Here is a 20,843-nt window from a genome sequence, read left to right on the forward strand (position 1 = left end):
GCAGAAGAGGAAGTCAAGACCCAGAGAACACCGAGGGGACACAGCCAGGTGTGGAAGAACCTATCCCTACCCCCATCTCATCACAGTTTACAAGCCCCCCCCCCCAGCTAACCCAGGGACCACAACACACAGCAGCGAGATGGCCAGCATCCTTGGAGGCGGTATGGTTCAGTGGTCAGAGCATGTTATGGGGTTTCAGTCACAGCTCACTATCGGTACAACAGTGACTTTGAATAGAACATTCAACGGAGCAGGATTCTAACACAGACTCGGGGCTTAGAATAGGATCTGGCTTGAGGAAGGGACAATAGGTATGAGCCATCATGAGTTTTTTGGTTTTTGGGTTTTTTTTGTTTTTTGTTTTTTGTTTTTTGTTTTTTTTTTTTTTAGCTTTTACAGCTCACCCACAAGTCACATGTACCCTGAAGGAAGAGGTCATATTCACCCAGACAGGAAGATCCAGGGAGTCCCGGGCTATAATTCTTTAACCCCCTTGGCCCCATCCCCAGCACTGCCCACGACCCACTGTACTCCAATGTCCGGCAACAACCCCAGCTCTCAGAGTGTTCCAGGCCCCTTTGGTCCAGTCTTTGTATCTCAAGAGTCCTTTTTGGCTTTCCCAGGCCCACCCCAAGCTGAGCCGAGCCCTCCTGCCTTGTATCTATCTCACTGTTGCTTACTCGGCACATTGCAGATCCTCAGAGATGCCTCAGGGTCCCAGCCAGGTCCCCAGCACTGAGCACATGCAGGCTCCCTAGTCATGAGAGCTTGTCAAATAAATAGCTTGAAGAACAAGATGGGGGGGAAAAAAGCCTTTGGAGCTACTGCGAAGTGACACGGAGTGCCTTTCCAGATGCACCCAGGGCTGGTATCTACATTTGCTTCCTCCATCTCTGGGAGAACCCTGTGGGCTTTCTTAAGATGCAGTAGAAGACTGGGCTCATGGCAGAGAAGATGCGGAGGTGGGGATGGCGGATCATCGGTTAGCAGGCAGCTGGAGAGGACTCAGCGGGTGTCACTTGACAACTAAACCATCACCCTAGGACACTCGCCTGACTCCCAGCACACAGTAGGGGTCTTGGTGGAGCACCTGCAGCAAGAATGAGAAGCAAAGGGAGGAGGCACCACAAAAATGGCATCATGGCTCTTGAATCAGGCCAGTTCCTTCACAGTCACGGTGATTTTGCCCAAGACTGTGGTCAGTTTATATCCCTTCCAAAGTCATAGGCTAAAGTTCTAGCAAAAATCATGAAACAAAGAGGTGGTGTTCTTGGGGTACATCAGGGTGAAATTGGTGCCCTTACAGACTAAACAAAGAAAACTGTTCAACCCCTTATCCATGAGGGTGTACCAAGGAAACATATCTGTGAGGTAGTGGACCCTCACCAGGTTCCAAACTCTCCTGCTGCAGCTTGACCTTGGAGTCCCAGCCTCCAGAACTGGGAATACACGTCTGCTGTCTATAACAATAGCTCCCGGTACGCAGGCAGTCTGTGGTGTTCCCTTACAGCATGCCAGTGCTAAGATACCCATAGTTCCTCCCACAAAGTCTCCAAGTCCAGGAGGCTGAGACGGTTAAGCCCACTTGACTTCTGAGGACAGTGAATGTAACTGTGCTAGCCTCAGTTCACAACTCAGGGGGGTTCTGCACAAGGAAGGATAGCTACAAAATCTCAGGACGGGTGACAAAGACAGACCCCAGGAAGGTGGGAACCTAGGGGGCTCCAGGAACTCAGGGATCAAGGGATTCAAGACGCTCCTACAGCCAGCCTACATTCAACGCTCTGTTACCCTTTCCCAGGGCCGTGAGAGAAATAACGGTGCTCAGGCAAATATGTCTGTTTGTTTTGTTTTGTAGACAGTCTTCCTTTTGTGACTCAAACTCTCGACAACCTTTCTGCCTCAGACTTGTGACTGCTAGGTTTATAGACAAGCTGAGCCCCATGACCCACTCAGGAATGCCTGATTGTTTTGTTTTGCCTGTGTCTTTGTATAGCGTGTATTCATGTGAGGACGCATGTGTGCGTGTGAACTCCTGAGTCTGATGTTGGGAGTCTTCCTTGATTGATCTCCACCTTTATTCGTTAAGTCAAGTTCTCTTAACTGAACCCAACGCTCACCAATATCAATAGTCTAGCCAGGGATTCCCTGTCTTGGCCTTCAGAACTTTGGAATTAGAGGTGAGCTGCCATGCCCCCTGGCTTCGAAGAGAGTACCAGAGTTCCAAGTTCTAATCATCAGGCTTGTGAGGTGAGCACAGTATGCACAGAGCATCCTCAATGCATGATTTTTTTTATATGCCTCCCACCTCTTTCAATGTCTGCCTCACTTGAGTGAGCTCAGACTAGTCTTGGCACCCCTCCCCGGGATGGGCTATGCTACTGGGAAGGAGGGGAAGGGACACCATAAGCTCTGCCACAGACAGGAGGAAACAAACATCCCTCACAGCTTCCTGAGTGTCAGTAAGACTTCCCAAGACCTTGGGACAGGCCAGTGGGATAATTTTGACTTCTGAAAAGGTGACACTCCCTCATACCTGGGGTGAACATGGGCTCCAGGGCAGCCAGATGTGAGCAAACCCAGATCCCCCGTGTACAGTGGTGACCTGGATTGGGCCACCAACTTCTATGAGCCTCCATTTCCTCGCGGGCAAAGCAGCTTTAACAACCTGAACCTCTTGAGATCCTGAGGCTGAGGACGTGATGGGGGATGTGAAAGATTCCACCCCTCAAGCAAGCCACCCGTGAGCCAGCTCCTGTTACCCAAGCTTCTGGCTGCACTCCAAGGAACCCAAGACCAGGGATTCCTCCTACCCCCTATATCCTCCTGGGATAGCCTCCTTATTCTCAAGCTATGAGGCATGGGTAGAGCTGACATCCACCCAAACTGGCTCAGGAAAAAACACAGAGCCCACTCCAGCCAATTGGAGCCAAAAAGGCTCAATTCTGGGCCTCAATGGCTGAGCAGAAAAGGAAAGATGAGTAACTGTGGGGAGAAGAGGACGCCATCAGCAAACACCGGGGAGGAGCGCTAGCCCCAGAAAACAGAGAGGGCTGCACAGACAAAAACATCTGTCCAGAGTCTGGAACCAGCCATGATGGAAGGCAAGGCTCCTCTGTAAAGGAGCTGGGAGAATCCCTTCACCACATGATTTTGAGGTTCTTGCCTGACTCACACCTGTCCTGTATGACTCACCAGGCAGGTCTGAGGATCTCAAGCAACTCACCCATCCCTCATGGTGGCTACCATCTTGTTTCTATGGAAACAGGCCCACACAGTGACCATCACCTATTCCAACCAGCCCTGTATGCAAATGAAACAAGCATTTACACTCAGATTCTGTCTGGACCCTTCCCAGGTCCACACCCACCCAATCACAGCTTCTCACTCCAATCATTAGCACCTCGCCCAACAGATCGGAAAGCAATGCAGCCTGAGTCTCGGGAGCCATGTCCTTGACCCAAGGCCAGGCTCTGGGGACCTGCCATCAGAGAGAAGACCTGTAAAGTCCCAAAGTAAAGTGATCAGTGACACAGCACACAGGGCCTCTTGAGTCTCTTGGCAACTAGAGGGCTTCCCTGAACCCCACATAACACAAACACAACCCCATGGGAGGAAGGCTCCTCCACCAGCTTCAGCAAAGAGCCAGTAATGAGCCTCTGACCACTGACGACGGCTGGACCCACTGGCAGGCACTGGCCTCTGTGGCACTTGTATGATCGGTACCCACTTTAGATTCCTCAGCAGGGCACAGACCCTGCCCAGCCAACCTGGCCAGAGCTACAGAAGTGACAACCAGGGGCCTTGGCTTCAGTGAGGACACTGCCCACCTGATATGAACCTTCTTCTGCAATCTGACTCGACCCCACAGAAGAGCTCTTGATTGGCTGAGCCAAGTTCAAAGAGGTTCCCTGCTTCCCTTGCCTCTGTGTAGCCAAGAGTAGCCATGAGATGTGGCTCCGGCCAAGAGCAGTAGAGAAGGAGGGATTTGGTAAAGAAAACATTGTTTTCTGACCCATGTAGAATGGCATGGCTGGCATAGCCATCTCTCTATCCTTCCATACAGCCTTCAACTCAGATATCCATAGCTCCAGACACTGTCTGTGACCACGAAAGAAAAGACCCAGGAAATCACAAGGACATTAGCTCCTGCATGGCAATGCTTTCACACTAACCAGCACGGGGAGTCATGACCCTTTACCTCTCACAGCTCCCTACGGAGGTCACATGAGCCAGCTTCTCTGACAGCAGCCACAGACCACCACAGCTGGACCCCTAGATCAGTGCAGATCCCTAGGTCCCGCTGTGCCTGATAGGCCCTCATGCCTGGAGTGGGACCCAAGAGGCTGCCCCCACGACTCTGCTGCTCTCTGAAACATGGAGAGGGGTGAAAGGCTGTGTTTGAAGGTTGAGGAGACTGCTCATCCCAACTGCTATGCGTGACTATGCTCCTCCCTCATGGGCCATACCCAGAATGCCTTTAGTGGGCAGAGAGGTGGGCTTCTCCATAGCCTGTAGATAGAGCCCCCACCCCCTTAGTCTTCCCCGGTCTGCCACATGCATTTAAGGCAGAGTAGGAGAGAGTGCTGGATACTCAGGTGAGAGGGTCTTGTGACAAGGCTAGCTGGGATAATCCTCAGTGTGTCACCAGGACCTTAGAAGAAGAGGGGTAGACACTGCTTGCATTTCCTCTGGGAAAGAATGTTAGCAGCACAAGCCTTGTCCCTCAGTCAGCAGCTCTTTTCTGCACGGAGGCCCTCCCTGTGATGTCACAGTCCTCAGGTTTCAAGGGCTTTCAGAGTCAAAGTGCTGGCACTTGCTCCCTCCCTTCATCCACCTAGGAGCCCACAACCCCACCCAGGTTCCTGCTCCCCCAAAGATGGGCTTTTAACTCTTAACAGAGTTGTCTCACTCCCGCCTGGCTGCTGGCAGTGGTCATTTCATAAAGGCCTGGGCATGGAGGATGAGACGGAATTCACATGACGTCAGAAGGGATATATACAGGCGAAGAATATCTCAGGTTCAAGACAATAATTGAATATTTCATGACCCCCTAATGGACAAGACAGGAGAGAGCAGCTTAAGAGGAAGGTGGTAGAGCGGCTGAGCCACACCTCAAGAGTCATGGTGACGGCCTGCCTCTGTCATGGGGTGGGAGAGAATGACGGGGCTCTCAGCCTAGACTGAGCAAAAACAGAAAGTGACAGAGAACAGCTGGATCCCTACTCCAGAAACCCCTCTGTGATGAAAGTACCAGCCACAGAGCAAAACTCGTTGTTTGAGTGTAAAAGTCACCTGCTTTCAACCCCAAGGTGAAGGGACCCGGCTTGGAGGGCAAGCGTGACTGTGAGATAAGCTATCAGAGCCTACATGTTGCTGGGATGGTACAGCCTCTCCCATCTGCCCCAAAGCCATTGTCACTGCAGGCTATGATCCTATTCTCTGGGAAAGAATAGAGACAGCATAACAAAGTCCAGCAGTTGGAGCTTTCTGAAAACACTGTCCTCGGACAAGCGGTGGGAGGAACTGGGATGTTTCGTCCTAAAGCGAAAATGAAGCCCCCTCTAGACTTCTGGAAGGCTGTGGAGAGTCTGTACATAAAACCCTTCCTGTGGCCTCAGTTTCCCCATGTGAGAGGCCCCAGATCTGTCTCCTAGCCTCATCTCTCAGCTCCACACATTCCAGAATATTAGCCTTCCACCTAAGATTCCACTGTCTTTTCTCTGCTGGACCGTTCCCATGTCTGCTCTGTGTCTGGAAGACATTCCGACCCCTGGTAGATACTGGACCCGTGTCCTTGGGTCACTCTGGTCCTTCTAGGCAGTATTGTGGAGCCATTTAGAACCTGTCTGTGATGTGTGTTTTGCATTTCTTTTCTACACTCTGAGCCCCATGATGTCAGGAAGGGCGTCTGTCTCCCTTATCTTGTATCCCCACTTCCCAGGACAGTTTGGTGTACAATAGCACCTCAGTAAATGCCGAGTTGAGAATGAACGGTACTAAGAGGTGGAAGCCACAGACAGGCAGAGTTTAGCGAAGTGAAGGAACTTCCCAGCTCTTTCTTCTGTTCCGAGTTGAGACTGGCTGCCTTGCATGATAGTGAGTTCTCTGCAGGAGCAGCGTACAAATGGGGCCTCCCGTCTCAATTCAGCACTGCTGTGACCTCTAAGGAACCTTGCAACTCAGAGGTTCTGTGTCACCCTCTGTGTCTTGGAAGAAGCAGCCGGTAATTTGGGGAAGGGGTGGAGCAGGAAGGGAAGAAATATCCTTGGGATGTCAGACCTGTTACTCTGGAAACAGAATGTTTATAGTACTGGTGGGACTTGGGGGGATGGGTGGGCAGCTCTGGAGGTGGTAAGAACCAGGTGGGGGTGGGAAGGGCGAAACTGGGCTCTGGAATACCAGCTATAACCATCACCCTGCCCTCTCCACCCACACCATTCTTAGGATAGTAAAGACCCTACAGACAACAGTAGGTCTGCTTCCGCATCTAGCACAGGGTAGGCCTGCGGGTGTTCTGACTCTGAGAAAGTCTCCCAGGAAGCTGATGGACAAGTTGCATCATCTGTAGGTCACAGTGGAGGTGACAATGCAGGGCTCTCTCTCTCTCTCTTTCTCTCTCTCTTTCTCTCTCTCTCTCTCTCTCTCTCTTTCTCTCTCTCTCTCTCTCTCTCTCTTTCTCTCTCTCTCTCTCTCTCTCACACACACACACACACACTCAGTTCATACAGTAAGACTGTAAAAACATGCTTTGCTATCAGCCCCGTGCCAGCTTTTCCTGATGCTAAGGGTGGCGGTCAGAAGATCCTACCTCCCAACTTGTCCCAAGAACTGGGTGTTGAGGCTGGTCCAGGTCCTCTCCTTGCTCAGCTTGGAGATCCCAGTGTGCCAGCACACAGGAGGGGAACAAGAAACAGAGCTGAGCTTGCGGTCTGTGCGGCAGGGGCCGGAAAGCTTCGAGACAGGAAGGGCAGACCCAGCCAACAAAATGACATTTGTGAGACAAGAGTTGGGAAAAGCTGTCTAATGTGCCGCACACCTTCCATCTCAACACTGGAAAGTTGAAGGCAGATGATCTCTGTGACTCCACAGCCAGCGTAGTCTACATAGTGAGGCCCAAGCTAGTCAGGGCTGCACAGCGAGGCCTTGTTAGCATGAGCTAACAGATGTACCTGATGATTCTTCGGTATCTAGGGGACAATACCTTTGTTGATTTATTCTTTCCTGCTAATTAAAAGGTGTAGCCACTGGGAAATTGCAAGCTGATTTGTGGATTTTTACCAGGCAAAGATGGATGTAATTTCTGCCCAACAGGAAAGACTTCTGCCTATAGCCAGCCTGCGCTGTCTTCGTGGGAGGCCATCACCACATCGTCACTCAGCTCGAATGCTTCCTCTTCTACACCTGCTCCCAGATGCTGTGTCACCACCTCACCTGTCCCCGAGTCAGTGGAATAACCAGGGACATTTCTCAGAACAACACGGCACTCTCGTATCTGTACAAGGGTCACTTTTCTTCACATCTGGGTTTTTTTTTCAACTTTTGGAAATGATATTCTGATCTAAGTTTCCTTCCAGAATCAGGGACTTTAGAACAACAACATTAGTACTCCAAGGAGATGTGGGTGAACATCACAACCATAAAACAAAACCAGGTACAAACTGTTCCGAAACCCAGACAACACAACAGCAAGAAGACATCCAGGGGATGGAAATGACAGAGAAGGGGACAATTCTAGCAGGGGCAGGGAAGGGGGAATGGACCCTGCTGAGCCAGGGGTGACACACAAAGCTGAGTCCAGAACTCCCTCTTGTGCCAGGTGAACACAGGACAGATACAGAGACAAGAGAAGGGAGAGACAGTCCAGCTAACAGGAACTTGAGGAAGACAGAGCAGGAGAATGAGTTAGAAAATCAAAGAAGAAACAGGGCAAGTGCTTTGAGCCAACGGGGCCCTTGAAGCTGGAACCACAAGTTCTAGATAACCAGGAGAAAGCCTGAATTCTGAAGACAAGGAGGAAAACAGCCAGTTTCTCAGCTGGACAAAGCTGTCGCCTTGCAAGGAAGGAGAGCAAGGTGGTTTGGGCTCCCCATGCTATCCATTCACGTGGCACAATGTCACCAGTTCTAAGAGAGTAAAGTCACAGTCCTATGAAAGAGCAGACACACTCCGTCCTTCCCATCCCAAGATCAAAGGGATGAGCTTGCACAGCCAATATTAAAAACTGATACTCTCCAAAACCTTTCCTTTGAAACTCTACTTACGGGTATTCTCCAGTCAGCCCCAGGGAAAATGCACCTGACAAAGGTGATGCCCTGGTACCCCAGAAACCATCTGATGTCTACCTGTCTTCAGGTGGGCTCCAAATCCCTAGGGACAAGGGGGCCTGGAGTCTGAAGAGCACCATCAGGAAGGGATGCTTGGAACAGAGTGGGGACACAAACTGTCGCGTTTCAGGACAGAGACTGAGAACTCCTGGGCCGCTACTCTAGTCATTGATAGGTGTCTCCGCTGTCCCTTACGGATGGCAAAGTACTTGTGTGCAAACACATACATATGCTCACACACACACACTACCGGGCATGCACACTTTCCCCGTCACTAGCCTTGTTCTTTCCTGATTCCCGCCGTGTGGAGCCCTGGCTAAGTATGGTTAGTACCTGTTTGCCTCCCATGTGCTACCTCCTCAGGACAGAATTCAAGTCCCCGTGTCCCAAGCCTGGTTCCATCAGGCTCCTGGGTCAAATGATCTCAGCAAAATACAGCACCTTGCTCAGAGCCCTAGTCCAAGTGTGGGCAGACCTCACCACAGCAGAGCTATGGGCACTGTCCTAGCCAGTGAGCCTGGCAAGACTGGCCTGCATGTGGCCTTCTCTCCCCCTCAGCTGGCCTCCAGGCTGCACCCACATTCAGCAGAACCCTCTGCATCCCTGGCTGCTGAACAGACTCCAGGAAAGCAGGAAGGAAGTCTGAGTGACGCTCCAAATGGGTAAAATGGGACCTAGTTTCCCCTGGCTTCTCTGACTGTAGCATGTGGCTTTTTCTTTTTCATCAAGTCTTATTCGGTGACCCAGGCTGGTCTTAAATTCCTGGGTTAAGTGATCCTCCCACTAAAACCATTCGTGCTTCATTAGAAGTGACCAGAAATGGGGTCAGAGGACGTCTAAATCTGCCCTCTATCCAGACTGCTGAGCAACCATAATAGTGATAATGGTGATGCTGACTGTGATGATGGTAGTGATAACGGTGATGATGGTGGTGATGATGGTAGTGATAACGGTGATGATGGCAGTGATAATGGTGGATGTTGACTGTGATTATGGTAGTGATTATGGTTATGATGGTGGTGATGATGGTAGTGATAACGGTGATGATGGTGGTGATGATGGTAGTGATAACGGTGATGATGGTAGTGATAATGGTGATGATGGTAGTGATAACGGTGATGATGGTGGTGATGATGGTAGTGATAACGGTGATGATGGTGGTGATGATGGTAGTGATAACGGTGATAATGGTAGTGATAATGGTGATGCTGATTGTGATGATGGTAGTGATAACAGTGATGATGGCGGTGATGATGGTAGTGATAACGGTGATGATGGTGGTGATGATGGTAGTGATAACGGTGATGATGGTAGTGATAATGGTGATGCTGACTGTGATGGTGGTAGTGATAACAGTGATGATGGCGGTGATGATGGTAGTGATAACGGTGATGGTGGTGATGATGGTAGTGATAACGGTGATGATGGTGGTGATGATGGTAGTGATAACGGTGACGATGGTGGTGATGATGGTGATGCTGACTGTGATGATGGTTGTGATAACGGTGATGATGGTAAAGGTGGTAGGGATGAGGATGTGGTGGTGACAATGACGATGGTGACAACGATGGTAACAATAGTGGTGGTGATGATAACTGTGGAGATGATGGTGGTGATGGTTATGGTGATGACGATGATGACAGTCATGGGGATAACGATAATGGTTATGATAATGATGGTTTTGATTATGACAGTTTGCAGTAAGAAGATGATGTGGCAATGAAGATGACTATAATTATGACGGTGAAAATGAGATGATGGTGAGTGATCATAATGATGGTGAGGCTAATGATAATGATGATGATGGCAATGATAACAGAGGTTATGGTGGTGGTGATGACTAATGATAACAGCAAGGTAGTGAGAGAGGCGGAGATGAAAGTGACAACGATGATGATAATAATGGTCATGGTTATGATGGTGATGGTGCTGCTGCTGCTGATGGCAGCAACACTTCCTGGTGTTCATTCTGACCGAGTGAATCTCTTTCCTCCTTTTTTACAGTTGGGGAAATGGAGGCTCCACAAAGTTAAGTGACTTTCTCAAAAGCATTCAATTAATCATCATAAAACACCCAGTCTACACTGCCCATCTAGGACAGATGTTCACGGTGGCCAAAGGACCGGACAGCTGTCTGTCCACACAGGGCACCGTTTCTCCTGTCCCCTGGACCAGAGGCCCCACATCCTCACACAGCATCACCATCAGCCCCCAGAAGCCCCTGGGCTAGCTTCGCGGCAGCTGGCATGCATCAACAACAGCTCATTACCTACCCTGCCATGACGATGAAGAAATCCAGGCGGTTCCACGTGTCCCCGAGGTAGCACTTCTTGCCAAAAATGCCCAGGGCCACCATCTTAAGCACCATCTCCATAGCGAAGAAGATGAAGATGAAGTCATCAAAGACCTGCGTGGCCGGAAAAAGACAGCACAGGACAGAGTGAACTCTCAGGGCAAGAGTGGAAGTCAGAGCCACTGTGAGGTCAAAGGTGGGGCAGGAAGAGAACCTCCGAGGCCCTGGTCCACTCAACCACTTCACAGAGAGGAGTCCCGGGCCCAGAGAAGGGATGAAGTTACCAAGGTTACACAGCCCACTTTCTCCATCGTTTTAGCTTAGGCAATGACAATGTCAGGGCTGAGCACCAGGCTCTCCCTCATTATCTCTGCTAACTGTCAAACACTAGGACAGACGGTGGAACTACATTCTCACCCCTAATTCTCGCAATGGCGTACATTGGGTAGCCCACTTTATAGCTAAATAAGCAAGACCCAGAGAAGTCAAGCAACTTGCCCCAGGTTACACAGCAATTACATAGTGGAATTAAAATGAAACTCAGGTCTGACTCCCAGGGATGGGCCTCGAATATTCTACTTCTGCAAAATGGGTGCAGCCCTGGAGCCCTGTTTGATGGTTCCTCAAACCCTGCCCACCCACGCAGATGCCACATCAGGGCCCACCCAGGATCTGAGAAGCAAGAACAAGAGAAATGCAAGAGGACACTCTTAAAGACATGGGGAGGGGGACGACTAGGGAACCAGGCAGGCTATAAGCAAAGAAGCATCAGCCAGTGCACTTCACTGGTGTGAATGGGATGGGGAGAGGAACCAAAGGGGGCTGGAGGGGCACTGAGGTAGGAGAAGTAGGAGGTGCCAGAGTGGAGCCCTGAGGTTGAGAGGACACCCCAGCTGGGACGGGGGAAGGAAACAACTCGGAGGCTCACCTGCAGGATCTTGCAGCGGTCTGACAAGCACTCCATGTCGTCGCATGGCTGGTACATGCCCAGGGTCACACAGTTCAGCAGGATGACCAGCATGCTCACACACTCGAACCATGTACACAGAGTCAAGGACAAACTGGTTGCAGTGCGGCTTAAGGTGCTACGCTCCTGAATGTGACATCCCAGGAACAGACACATGGCCCATTTCTTCCTTCCTTCCCGCCTGTGTGGACCCCACAGTAGCCCAGGTTCATGACAGTGTGCAGTGTGCAGCTGGCCCTTCCCAACCACAGCAGAGAGACCAAGGCCATGCCCTGCAAGGAACCAAACCAAACCACCAAAGCTTCCAGTGTAGAACTCCCTGGTCCCATGCAGGAAGGACTGGCTCCCAGAAAGGTCCCCAGCCCCAATAGCTCTGATGCCTAAACCCTTCTTTGACCACCTTCTCCCCTCACCCACCCTCCCTCTGCAGAGGCCTCCTACTTCCAGTTTCAAGGGCTCTACTACATATCTGAGGCCTCCTGGACACATTCTCCTGACCCGCCTATCTCCGTAGTCTGCCTCTGGCTGATGCTTGTAGGTCATCCCGACCCAAAGGGTCGGTCTCCCCATCCTCTGGATGATGCTCGTTGGTCATTCCCTACCCAAAGGGTCGGTCTCCCCATCCTCTGGCTGACACTTGTAGGTCAGTCTCCCCAGGCCCTGCCCAGCAGAAAACTGCTGCCCGGAGCCAGACTAAGATTAGCTCTTCACTCGGCCACCCGCCACCAGCAGGATAAGGCATGCTACAGCCCCGGCAGAGGAGAACTTCCTAAGTGCCCCTTCCCCCTGCTTACAACCCCTCTTAGGCCGTGGCTGACTCCACCCACATTTGCCTATCTCACTCTATCTAATCAGGCACTCAAAACTCAGAGTTCTTAGGGCTGTGTTACTCACAGCCCCTAGTTGTCATGATCTAGCTGAGAGAGCTGAAGTCTGCTCGTTTCTCCCAAAATGGCCTCTCCTCTCTTGTCCAAGCCATGGGGCCTAAGGAGATCTGTACCCCCAGAAAGTGCAGCATGGTAAAATGAAGTTAAACCACACATGGTATAAACGACTAAAGTCAGACTCAGGGGTGAACCTCCAGACTGAAGGCACTGACTTCCCTTGAAGGTGACGACTGACCCAGAGGGGTTTCTCGTTTACTAGGAGGGAGTCTGACAGCCCCTGGCTCCAGCTGTCTACACACGTCTATCCCCGACCCCGTCACTTAGCATCTGGGTACAGAGTGGTGATGTGTTGTCAGAGAGACCAGGGCCTGAATGTAAACTCTAGTCCCAGCATGGCTCTGGAGTCTCAAGCAAGCCCATTCCCATTCTAAGCTCCCAGAGGTTCCTTACTTGAGTTTAGTGGTACCTCACAGGTCCACAGAGGCTGTCCCAACCCCTCCTCTTTAATGGCATCAGTGAGCCATTAAAAACACCTTTAATCCCGGCACTTGGGAGAGAGAGGGAGGCAAACTTCTGAGTTCAAGGCCAGACTTGTCTGCAGAGAGAGATCTAGGATGACCAGGATTACACAGAGAAACCCTGTCTTGAAAAAACAAATAAACAAACAAAAAATCAGGGAGACGTTTCCTCCTCTGCTCAGAGTCCTGCTATGACTCCCAGCTACTCCTGGCATAAGTACAGAAGCCCTTCCCAAAGCCAGCCAGCAAGACCCTACCTTCCTCTCCTTCCCCTGAATGCCTTCCTCCAACCTGGGGCCTCCTGCTTATTCTGTCTGGTCTCAGGCAAATGCCACCTCAGGACCTCTGCAAGAACTGTCCCTTCCACTGGGGAGACACTTCCCAAGACTCCTGAGTTCTACCCACCTCTTCAACCCCAGAAGCCCCTCCCTGACACCTCTCCAGCTTGACATCTCTCTCAAGCATTTCTAGACCTCAGAGATAATGCTCATTGTCTCTGCCCACTTCTAGGGCAGAGCTCGGATCGCTGGGATACACACTCTCAGTTCAAACTGTAATAGCACGTAGATGCTCAGCCAAGGCTTGCCGAATGAATAAATGATCTTCTCTCGGGGCCCTGACCAAACCAACCCAATCCCAGCTCCAGCACCATGAAGCCACACCAGCCCACCACAGCCAGATCCCGACCACAGTGAACTGGGCCCCTTCTGCCTGCTAAGAGAGCTGGCCTAGTTTCCATGGCAACAGACCCCTCTGCTTCCCAGACCCTGCTCACCTTGAAAGCTACTTCCAAGGCCTCCATCCCTGCCCTGCTCCTTCCTGTCCCTGGCCTGGCTGCCACTCTCCCGCCATAGCCTGCAATTAATTTCAGTTGCTGCCAGGCCCCCTTTGAGCCCAAGCATGGCTCCAGCAGCAGCTTCATCGTTAATTAACTTTTTTGAAGTTCAAACGTTCTAATTACCAGCGAGCATCCCCATTTCCCCGTGATTCCCTGTCCCACACCCACCCCTCACATCCCAGTTTCTGCTGCCTCTGCCTGTCCTGGAGACCCAAACCCAAGTGCATCTGGCAGGCCCATTTACAGACAGGGAAACTCAAGGCCTCTGCTGGGTCACATGGCAGGGATCTGTTTACACCAAACCTGTCGGGCTCCTTGGTCTATGTCTCCTCCCCGTCATGTATCCTGCCTCTGAAATGCTGTCCCTGCCTCCCTGGGTGCGGGGCACATCCCTGACCCAGTCCCAGCCTCTCCTGGGGCTGCAGCTCTGGTCCCTGCCTCTCTGGAGGGTCCCATGTGATGCCGGGCACTGAATCCTCAGACTCCTTGATAAGCCCACATAGAAAAGAAGAAATTAAATAAGATACAAAGGGAAACAGATTCAGCCAGGTGTAGTGGTCACATCCGTAATGCCAGCACTAGGGAGGCTGAAGTAGGAGGTTCAAGGCTGGCTAGAGCTACATAGAAGTACCTTGTCTCCAAAACTCAAACCAAAAACAAGCAAAGGTGGGGTGGAGCTGGAGATATGGCTCAGTTGGCAGTGTTTCACTCGTGCATACACAGGCCTGGGTTTCATCCCAAGAACCACATAAAGCCAAGCATGGTAGCATGGTAGCCAATTCCTGTGGACCCAGTAGCACTCAGGAGGCAGTGGCAGAAGAGTTAAGAGTTGAAGGTCTTCCTCAGCTACATTATGTGTCTGAAGCCAGTTTAGCATATTTGAGGCCCTGTCTTGGTAGGGAGGGGAGAGCAGATTTCCTTCAAGTAGCCAGCTGCAGAGGCCGTGCCCATGGACAACTACCCCTGTCTTTTCCTGCTCCTGAACTGCTGTGTCTCCTCCAGAGTAATCTACACATGTCTGTCTCTCTCTTGCTCTAAAGTCTTCCCTGACTCCCCGTCACCCCCTTAGCCTGACACCCAAGGCCTCCAGATTCTGATCTCAATGAGTTCAATGGCTGAATCTCCTGCTGGTCCCGGGGCACACTAAGCTTCTTGCTACCTACGAGCCTACCCACTGCATGGCTTTACCCTCTCTCTGAGGCAAACCCCTGCCCACCCTTCACAACCTCACTCAACTGCCACCCATTCCAAAAGCGTCCACCTTTTGCCCTCCCCAGCTGGTGCCCAGCCTTCCACCCACCCAGTCTAGCACATACCACAGTGATGAACTTGGCAGTCACTGTGACTGCTTCATACCAGGCTCCCTAAGGAAATGACCTTAACCGTCATTTACGGTCCATCCAGGAAAGCCCAGGAAGTGGGTCTGGAGGGCCAATGTGATTTCCCCAAAGTCACACTGCATGTCAGGCTGAGCAACTCCAAGTACCAACCACTTCTTTTGTAGCTCCGCTACCCTGAGCAGGGCCCAGAGGCCCTGCAGGCAGAAGAGTAGGTCCAGGCCCCTGGGTCCCTCTGCTTCTGCTGGCCTCGGGCACAAGGGGAAATCCCAGATGGCAGGACCTGGGACTCATCCAAGCGCTCCAAGGCTCAGAAGACAGGTCAGCGCAGCGTGGACACCCACTACTCCTGACACATTCCCGCTGGCTCACGGATGAAAGGCCCAGAGCCTATTGGAAGCCGAACCAGGCCAAGGATGCAGCAAGGGAGGAGCTGTCAGGGGAGTCAGCGCCTCCAGGACTGGCAGCTTGGTGGCCTGGCCCAATAACTACTTTCCCACCATTGGTCATATGCGCCAAGGAGCTTAGAGCTCAAGCAAGCCTCGCTGAGTTCTGGGGAAATGGAAGGAGAGATGCAGACCCCAAGAGGGTAGGCTGGGAATTCTGGGTTATAAAACAGGTGGGGTTTGAATGCTGTCCTCACAAGAGAATGGAGAAGTCGATAGCTCACAGTCAGAAACAAAGCCCTGGACTGGCATCTAAGGATGAGCAATGGGGACACAACCACCCTACCTTCTCTGTCTGGGGACTCTCAGGGGTGACAGCAGAGCAGCCCCTTCAGTCCTGAGACAGCAAGGGATCCAAGACCCCACTGCAAGAAGAGCTAATAGGAGCACGGAGAGAGCCAGAGAGAAACAGTACTCATAGCACCTTGACCCCTGGGGATCCCTGAGTCACAGGGGTCTTACAAACCCACCAATCCCGAGCTTCCCCACCTGTCCAAGCACTACCTGTCATCCTAAACAGTCCCAAAGCCGGTGACCACCCCTGAGGAACCTACGAAATAAATCAATGCCCATCAGATCAATGCAGTGTCCTTGGTGGCAAAGCTGCCTTTTCAGCAGGCTCAAGAGACGACAATCAAACACCCTCGTTGGTGGCAGGGACCTTCTAACACCTCAGCCCCACCACCAGCCAGACTCATAGGAACCCAATAGAAGCCTGGACCCTTACCATCCCTCCCAAGTCTCACTGCCTCCCGAAGCCCTCAAGGCCTCACAGAGAAAACAAGAACATAGAAAGCACCTGCTGTATACCAGGTGCCTAGTGAATGCCTGCTGATTACAAACACCCCCGGGTGACTGGGAGTATTTGCTAATGAGCTTTCCAGCCAAACATCGAGCCAGGAGTGCGGGCGTAGGCCTGCAATCCTGCACTCGGGAGGGAGAAGCAGGATGAGTCTGAGTTTGAGGCCAGCCTGGGCTACACAGACCCTATCTTAAACAAACCTGGAATGTCAGCATGCGCAGCAAGGAGCCAGGAGGTCTCTCCCAGTGTGCAGAGCCAGCCCAGCAGGGTGGATAGGACAGCAGAGCCAGGAGTCTCCTAGATAACGGAGGGGACAGAGATCCCACCTGGGTGTTCTCTGCTCATTGCTTACCATGGCCTTGGGTGGAAGCTGAAGGTGTCTTTATAAGCCCTTTGGATGACAGCTGCCTCACAGCCTTCCAAAGAGAGTCCGCCTGGCTGGGTATGGTAGAACACACATGCCACTACCGAAGGGGGATCACTAGTTAGAGGACCCCCTGGACTACAGTGACCCTGCCTCAAAAACAATGGCAATAAAAGAATTGGGGAACCCGCAAAAGCCCAAGCTTGAGGTGCAGCCTCCGCTCTGTCACCCTGGCAGACGCTACTGCTGCTGCCAAGTGACAGAAAAGGAAACTGAGGCAGCCAGCATTATAGCATGTGACACGATAGAATCTGTACTGCTTCTTGCTGACTCCAGGTACCATGTTCTCAACCACACCCTGGCCACACTGGGCTCAGCACCTTAGACGTAGGTTCCTCTGATGCTGGTGTTCAGGGGACTCTGCTTTGCTCTTCCTGACTGGCAACTTCAAGAGAGAAAGTCAAGGCTGTGTTTGCCACCCCAGCCTTAAAAGACCAAGCTGAATCAATACAGAACTCCACAGCCCAGCACTGAGTCCTGGGAAGACCAGAATGTGGGCCAGGGTGGGTGGGCTCAGGGCCACCAGGAACTCCACCATGCAAGGACCTCAGACACGTGCACACGTGGCTGCCAGACCCAGGCAGAAGAGTGAGCAGGTAGAGGTAGAGGGACAGTGCCACTCTCCTAAGCAGGCCCTGCAGGGCAGCCTCGTCTCAGAGAGCAGCCAGAGACCTGCATGGTTACCATGACGACCACCATCCTCTTCCCTCATAGCTGATGTGAGCCTTCTATACTTGGGGGTGAGGGCGCTGGAGGGGGCCTTGGGCTAGGCGGGAATGGCCCAGTTTGTTTTTATTTTTGTCGAATTGAAATCTGATCTGTTTCCCAGGGTTCGATGCAGTTGTCTAATATGTCAAGTGGAGGACGAGGGTTGGGGCCAAGTCCTCCATGACAGCAGTCTCCCTGCCAGGGTTCCTCGATCTACCTCCAGGACAATGGAGAGCTCAAGCTGGGGGACCTCAGAGGGCTGTTCTGCCCAGCCCAGGTCTTGAGCCAGTTCTGTTTCCCTGAGGTCAGGTTCCAAGCATCTATGGAGTGTTTGCTGTGTAGCTTATATGTGTGCTCAGTCCATCAGTACTGAGGCAAAGTTAGTTCAGTTCATTCCTTGGAGGTCCCCAGAGTTCATTCCTTGGCCCCATTGCCAAACCATTCCTGATACGTGGTCCTACTGCGTCTGCCACAGGACAGTGGCTACCATGTTTGAATGCCCGAGGATTAAGGCTATCCACTCACCCATTCATTCATCCATCGACTCAACTCATCTGTTGGACAATGGTCATTCTGCAGAGCTGTTTTACAGGGTCTACTCAATGTGAACACAGACTCAGGCTGGGGCTGGTGGAGGCGAGCACTGACATCCAGTAGGAGGAGACCAAGGATGCTGCCAAACACCTAAATTGCACAGGACAGTCCGGTCGCAAAGAAACCGTTGGTTCAAATTGTCAACAACACCAAGACTGAGAAACTTCGTCAGATAGTTCCATGGTGTACACGACACAACCAGGAAAAAGAACGAGCAACCAATATTCACGGCAGGAGAGAAGAATCTTTGTTGGGTGAAGAAGACAAACACACAAGATCATCTGCATCCAGGTCTAGGAAGTCTAAAATCAGGCAAAAGCGCTCCAAATAGCGACAGGGTGGGGAAATTGCCACGGAAGAAGAGGACCAAGTTGCTTCCAAGGACTGAGATGGTCTCAAACTGAGTGGTGGTCACAGAAGACAAATTTTAGGGAACTGTATGGACCCAATGACATGTGAGCTCACCTGCCCTTGTGTTTTACATCATTGAAAAAGCAAAACCAGAAGCAAGGGGGGGGGTCACACACCTGCAATCCTAGCACTCAGGAAGCTAAGGGAGGAGGATCTCAAGTTTGAAACTTTGTCTTAATAAAAGAAAGAAAAAAAGAAGGGAGGGAGGGGGAGAGAGGGGGGAAGAGTACAGAACAACTTCTCTGAGGAAAAATAAAAATGCAACCATTAAAACACAAGTTGGCGAGATGACTCAGAACACTGGCTGCTCTTCTACAGGACCTGGGTTCTGTTCCCAGATTCCACATGGAAGTTTGCAGCCATCTGTAACTCCAGCCCCAGGGGATCCAATGCCCTCTTCTGGCCTGTGTGGGCACCAATCAGTCATGTGATACACAGACATACGTGCAGACAAAGATTCATATATATAAGATAAAAATGAACAAATCTTATAAAAAAATTCAGGGGTGTGGGTGGGTGGGGATGGGATGTGTGTGGTTCAGACGACAGAGTGTCTGACTGTTTAGCATACACGAAGCCTGGATTCGATCCCCGGTGTATATTCCTGTAATCCTAACAGGGCGAAGACCAGAAGGAAGAAGCTCTTCATTGGCTACATAGCGAGTGTGAGGCCAGACAGGGCTATACAAAACCCTGACTCAAAAATGAAGAGATGAAACACACAGGCAACATGTTGGGGCCCCACTGGCTCTGGCCTCCGCTGCTATCCTCAGCAGCCCTTGTACTCCGGATCAGTGACTTACCTGCAGGCATGGCTAAGGAAAGTCCTAGTCAGAATAGGGTCCCATCAATCCCTCTTCTGATCTTCCTCACCATTCCCACTGCACCCCAAGGAGAAGGGCATAGCATATGCTACTACATTCACCTCCCAGTCACAGAGAAGAAGGTCTAGAGACTGTACAACCGGCGCCAAACAGCACAGCAGTTGAGTCGGGCAGAAAGCGGCTCCAGGAAGTGAACTGGCACACAAAGGTACAGGTTCCACTCGGCTCGCCTGTCCCCAGTGACGAGAAGTGTCCTGGAGGAGAGACAGCCAAGCCTTGTTGGCTCTGCTCACAAGCCCTGAAGTCCCTTAAAATGAAGACAAGAGACAAATCTACCCCCTTCTCTCCCTCTTTGCCTCTCTGCCTTCCTGTCCCCAGCCCCCTCCAGAGTCCCCACCATATGAGAATTCAGTGGATTTGTCCAGTCTCCGATTCCCATATGCCCAGCAAGCTATGATGCCTGGCACAGACAGAGTGGAGGAGGCAACAGAGAGCAGATAAAGATGCCAGCCTGGAAGAGAACCTAGGGTGGGTGGTCCCCAGGAAAGAGGCTCTGGCCAAGAAGACTTGCCAGACATACCACTTGGCCACTGGAGAAGAGAGGGTGGGGCAGTCACCAGGGCTACAGCTATCCAGAAAAAGACACAGCCTCAGGAGCCCACCTCAAAGAAACTGCACCTACAGAACTCCCCATGACTTCCAGCAGTCAAATGGGAACGCATCTGCTAAGACAACCCATGAGCACTATTGACCAGAGCTGGGCACCCTATGCTCCTCATGGCAGAATATGAGCATCCCATTCAACAAATCCGGGAGTCTTCCTAGGACAGCCACACAGCATGTCTGCAGCTTTTAGGAGGTGAGATTGGAGGCATTGTGGAGGCTGGGGAGGGGTTTGCCACCCAGCTTCCTGTCCTGAGTGCCCTCTCCTCTCCATTTCCACATCTACTACTCCTTACTCAACATCGATTGTTCATTATTCTTGCAACACTCCTCCACGGAGGCCTCCCTCTGTGCCTGGTGCTAGAAATCAGAATGAAGGACACTTGGTCCCTGATGCCAGAGACCCGGTGAGACAGAGGGCTGCTTCTTCTCCAGAAACCTGTCCTTTACCATGTTTGCCCCAGAACACACACCTGTTCATGTTCACCTGTGTGTGTTCCCACAAAAACACACAGCACGCATGCACGATGCACACACACACAATACACACAATAAGCTCTCCCTCGCTCCCAGCCATCAGCACTGGAACTGGCCAACCCCTCTTCTTTGAGAACACAGGTTCTTCATCTTTTCTGTCTTAAACACAGAAATAATGGATTTATTCTTTTATTTATTTATTCATATATATGTGTGGCAGTCAGAAGACAACCTATGGGAATTCATTCTCTCCTTCAACCAGTGTGAGTCCTAAGGATTGAACTCGGTTGCCAGGTTTGGCAGCAAGCAACTTCATAGGTCAAACCA

At 51.5% G+C, this 20,843-nt stretch overlaps 1 protein-coding gene across 1 annotated transcript in view; it reads right to left on the reverse strand.

Annotated features, from left to right (window-relative positions):
* The window catches only part of Cacna1i (calcium voltage-gated channel subunit alpha1 I), a 119,899-nt gene that overhangs the window by 70,807 nt on the left and 28,249 nt on the right, over nucleotides 1–20,843 (reverse strand). Inside the window, exons 3-4 of the mRNA XM_075959845.1 lie at nucleotides 11,549–11,660; nucleotides 10,601–10,734 (exon numbers count right to left, since the gene is read on the reverse strand). Of these exons, the coding sequence (XP_075815960.1) occupies nucleotides 10,601–10,734; nucleotides 11,549–11,660 (246 nt within the window). The remainder of the gene's footprint in view (nucleotides 1–10,600; nucleotides 10,735–11,548; nucleotides 11,661–20,843) is intronic.

Source organism: Microtus pennsylvanicus, chromosome 2, assembly GCF_037038515.1.
Source record: "Microtus pennsylvanicus isolate mMicPen1 chromosome 2, mMicPen1.hap1, whole genome shotgun sequence".
Classification (NCBI taxonomy): Eukaryota; Metazoa; Chordata; class Mammalia; order Rodentia; family Cricetidae; genus Microtus; species Microtus pennsylvanicus.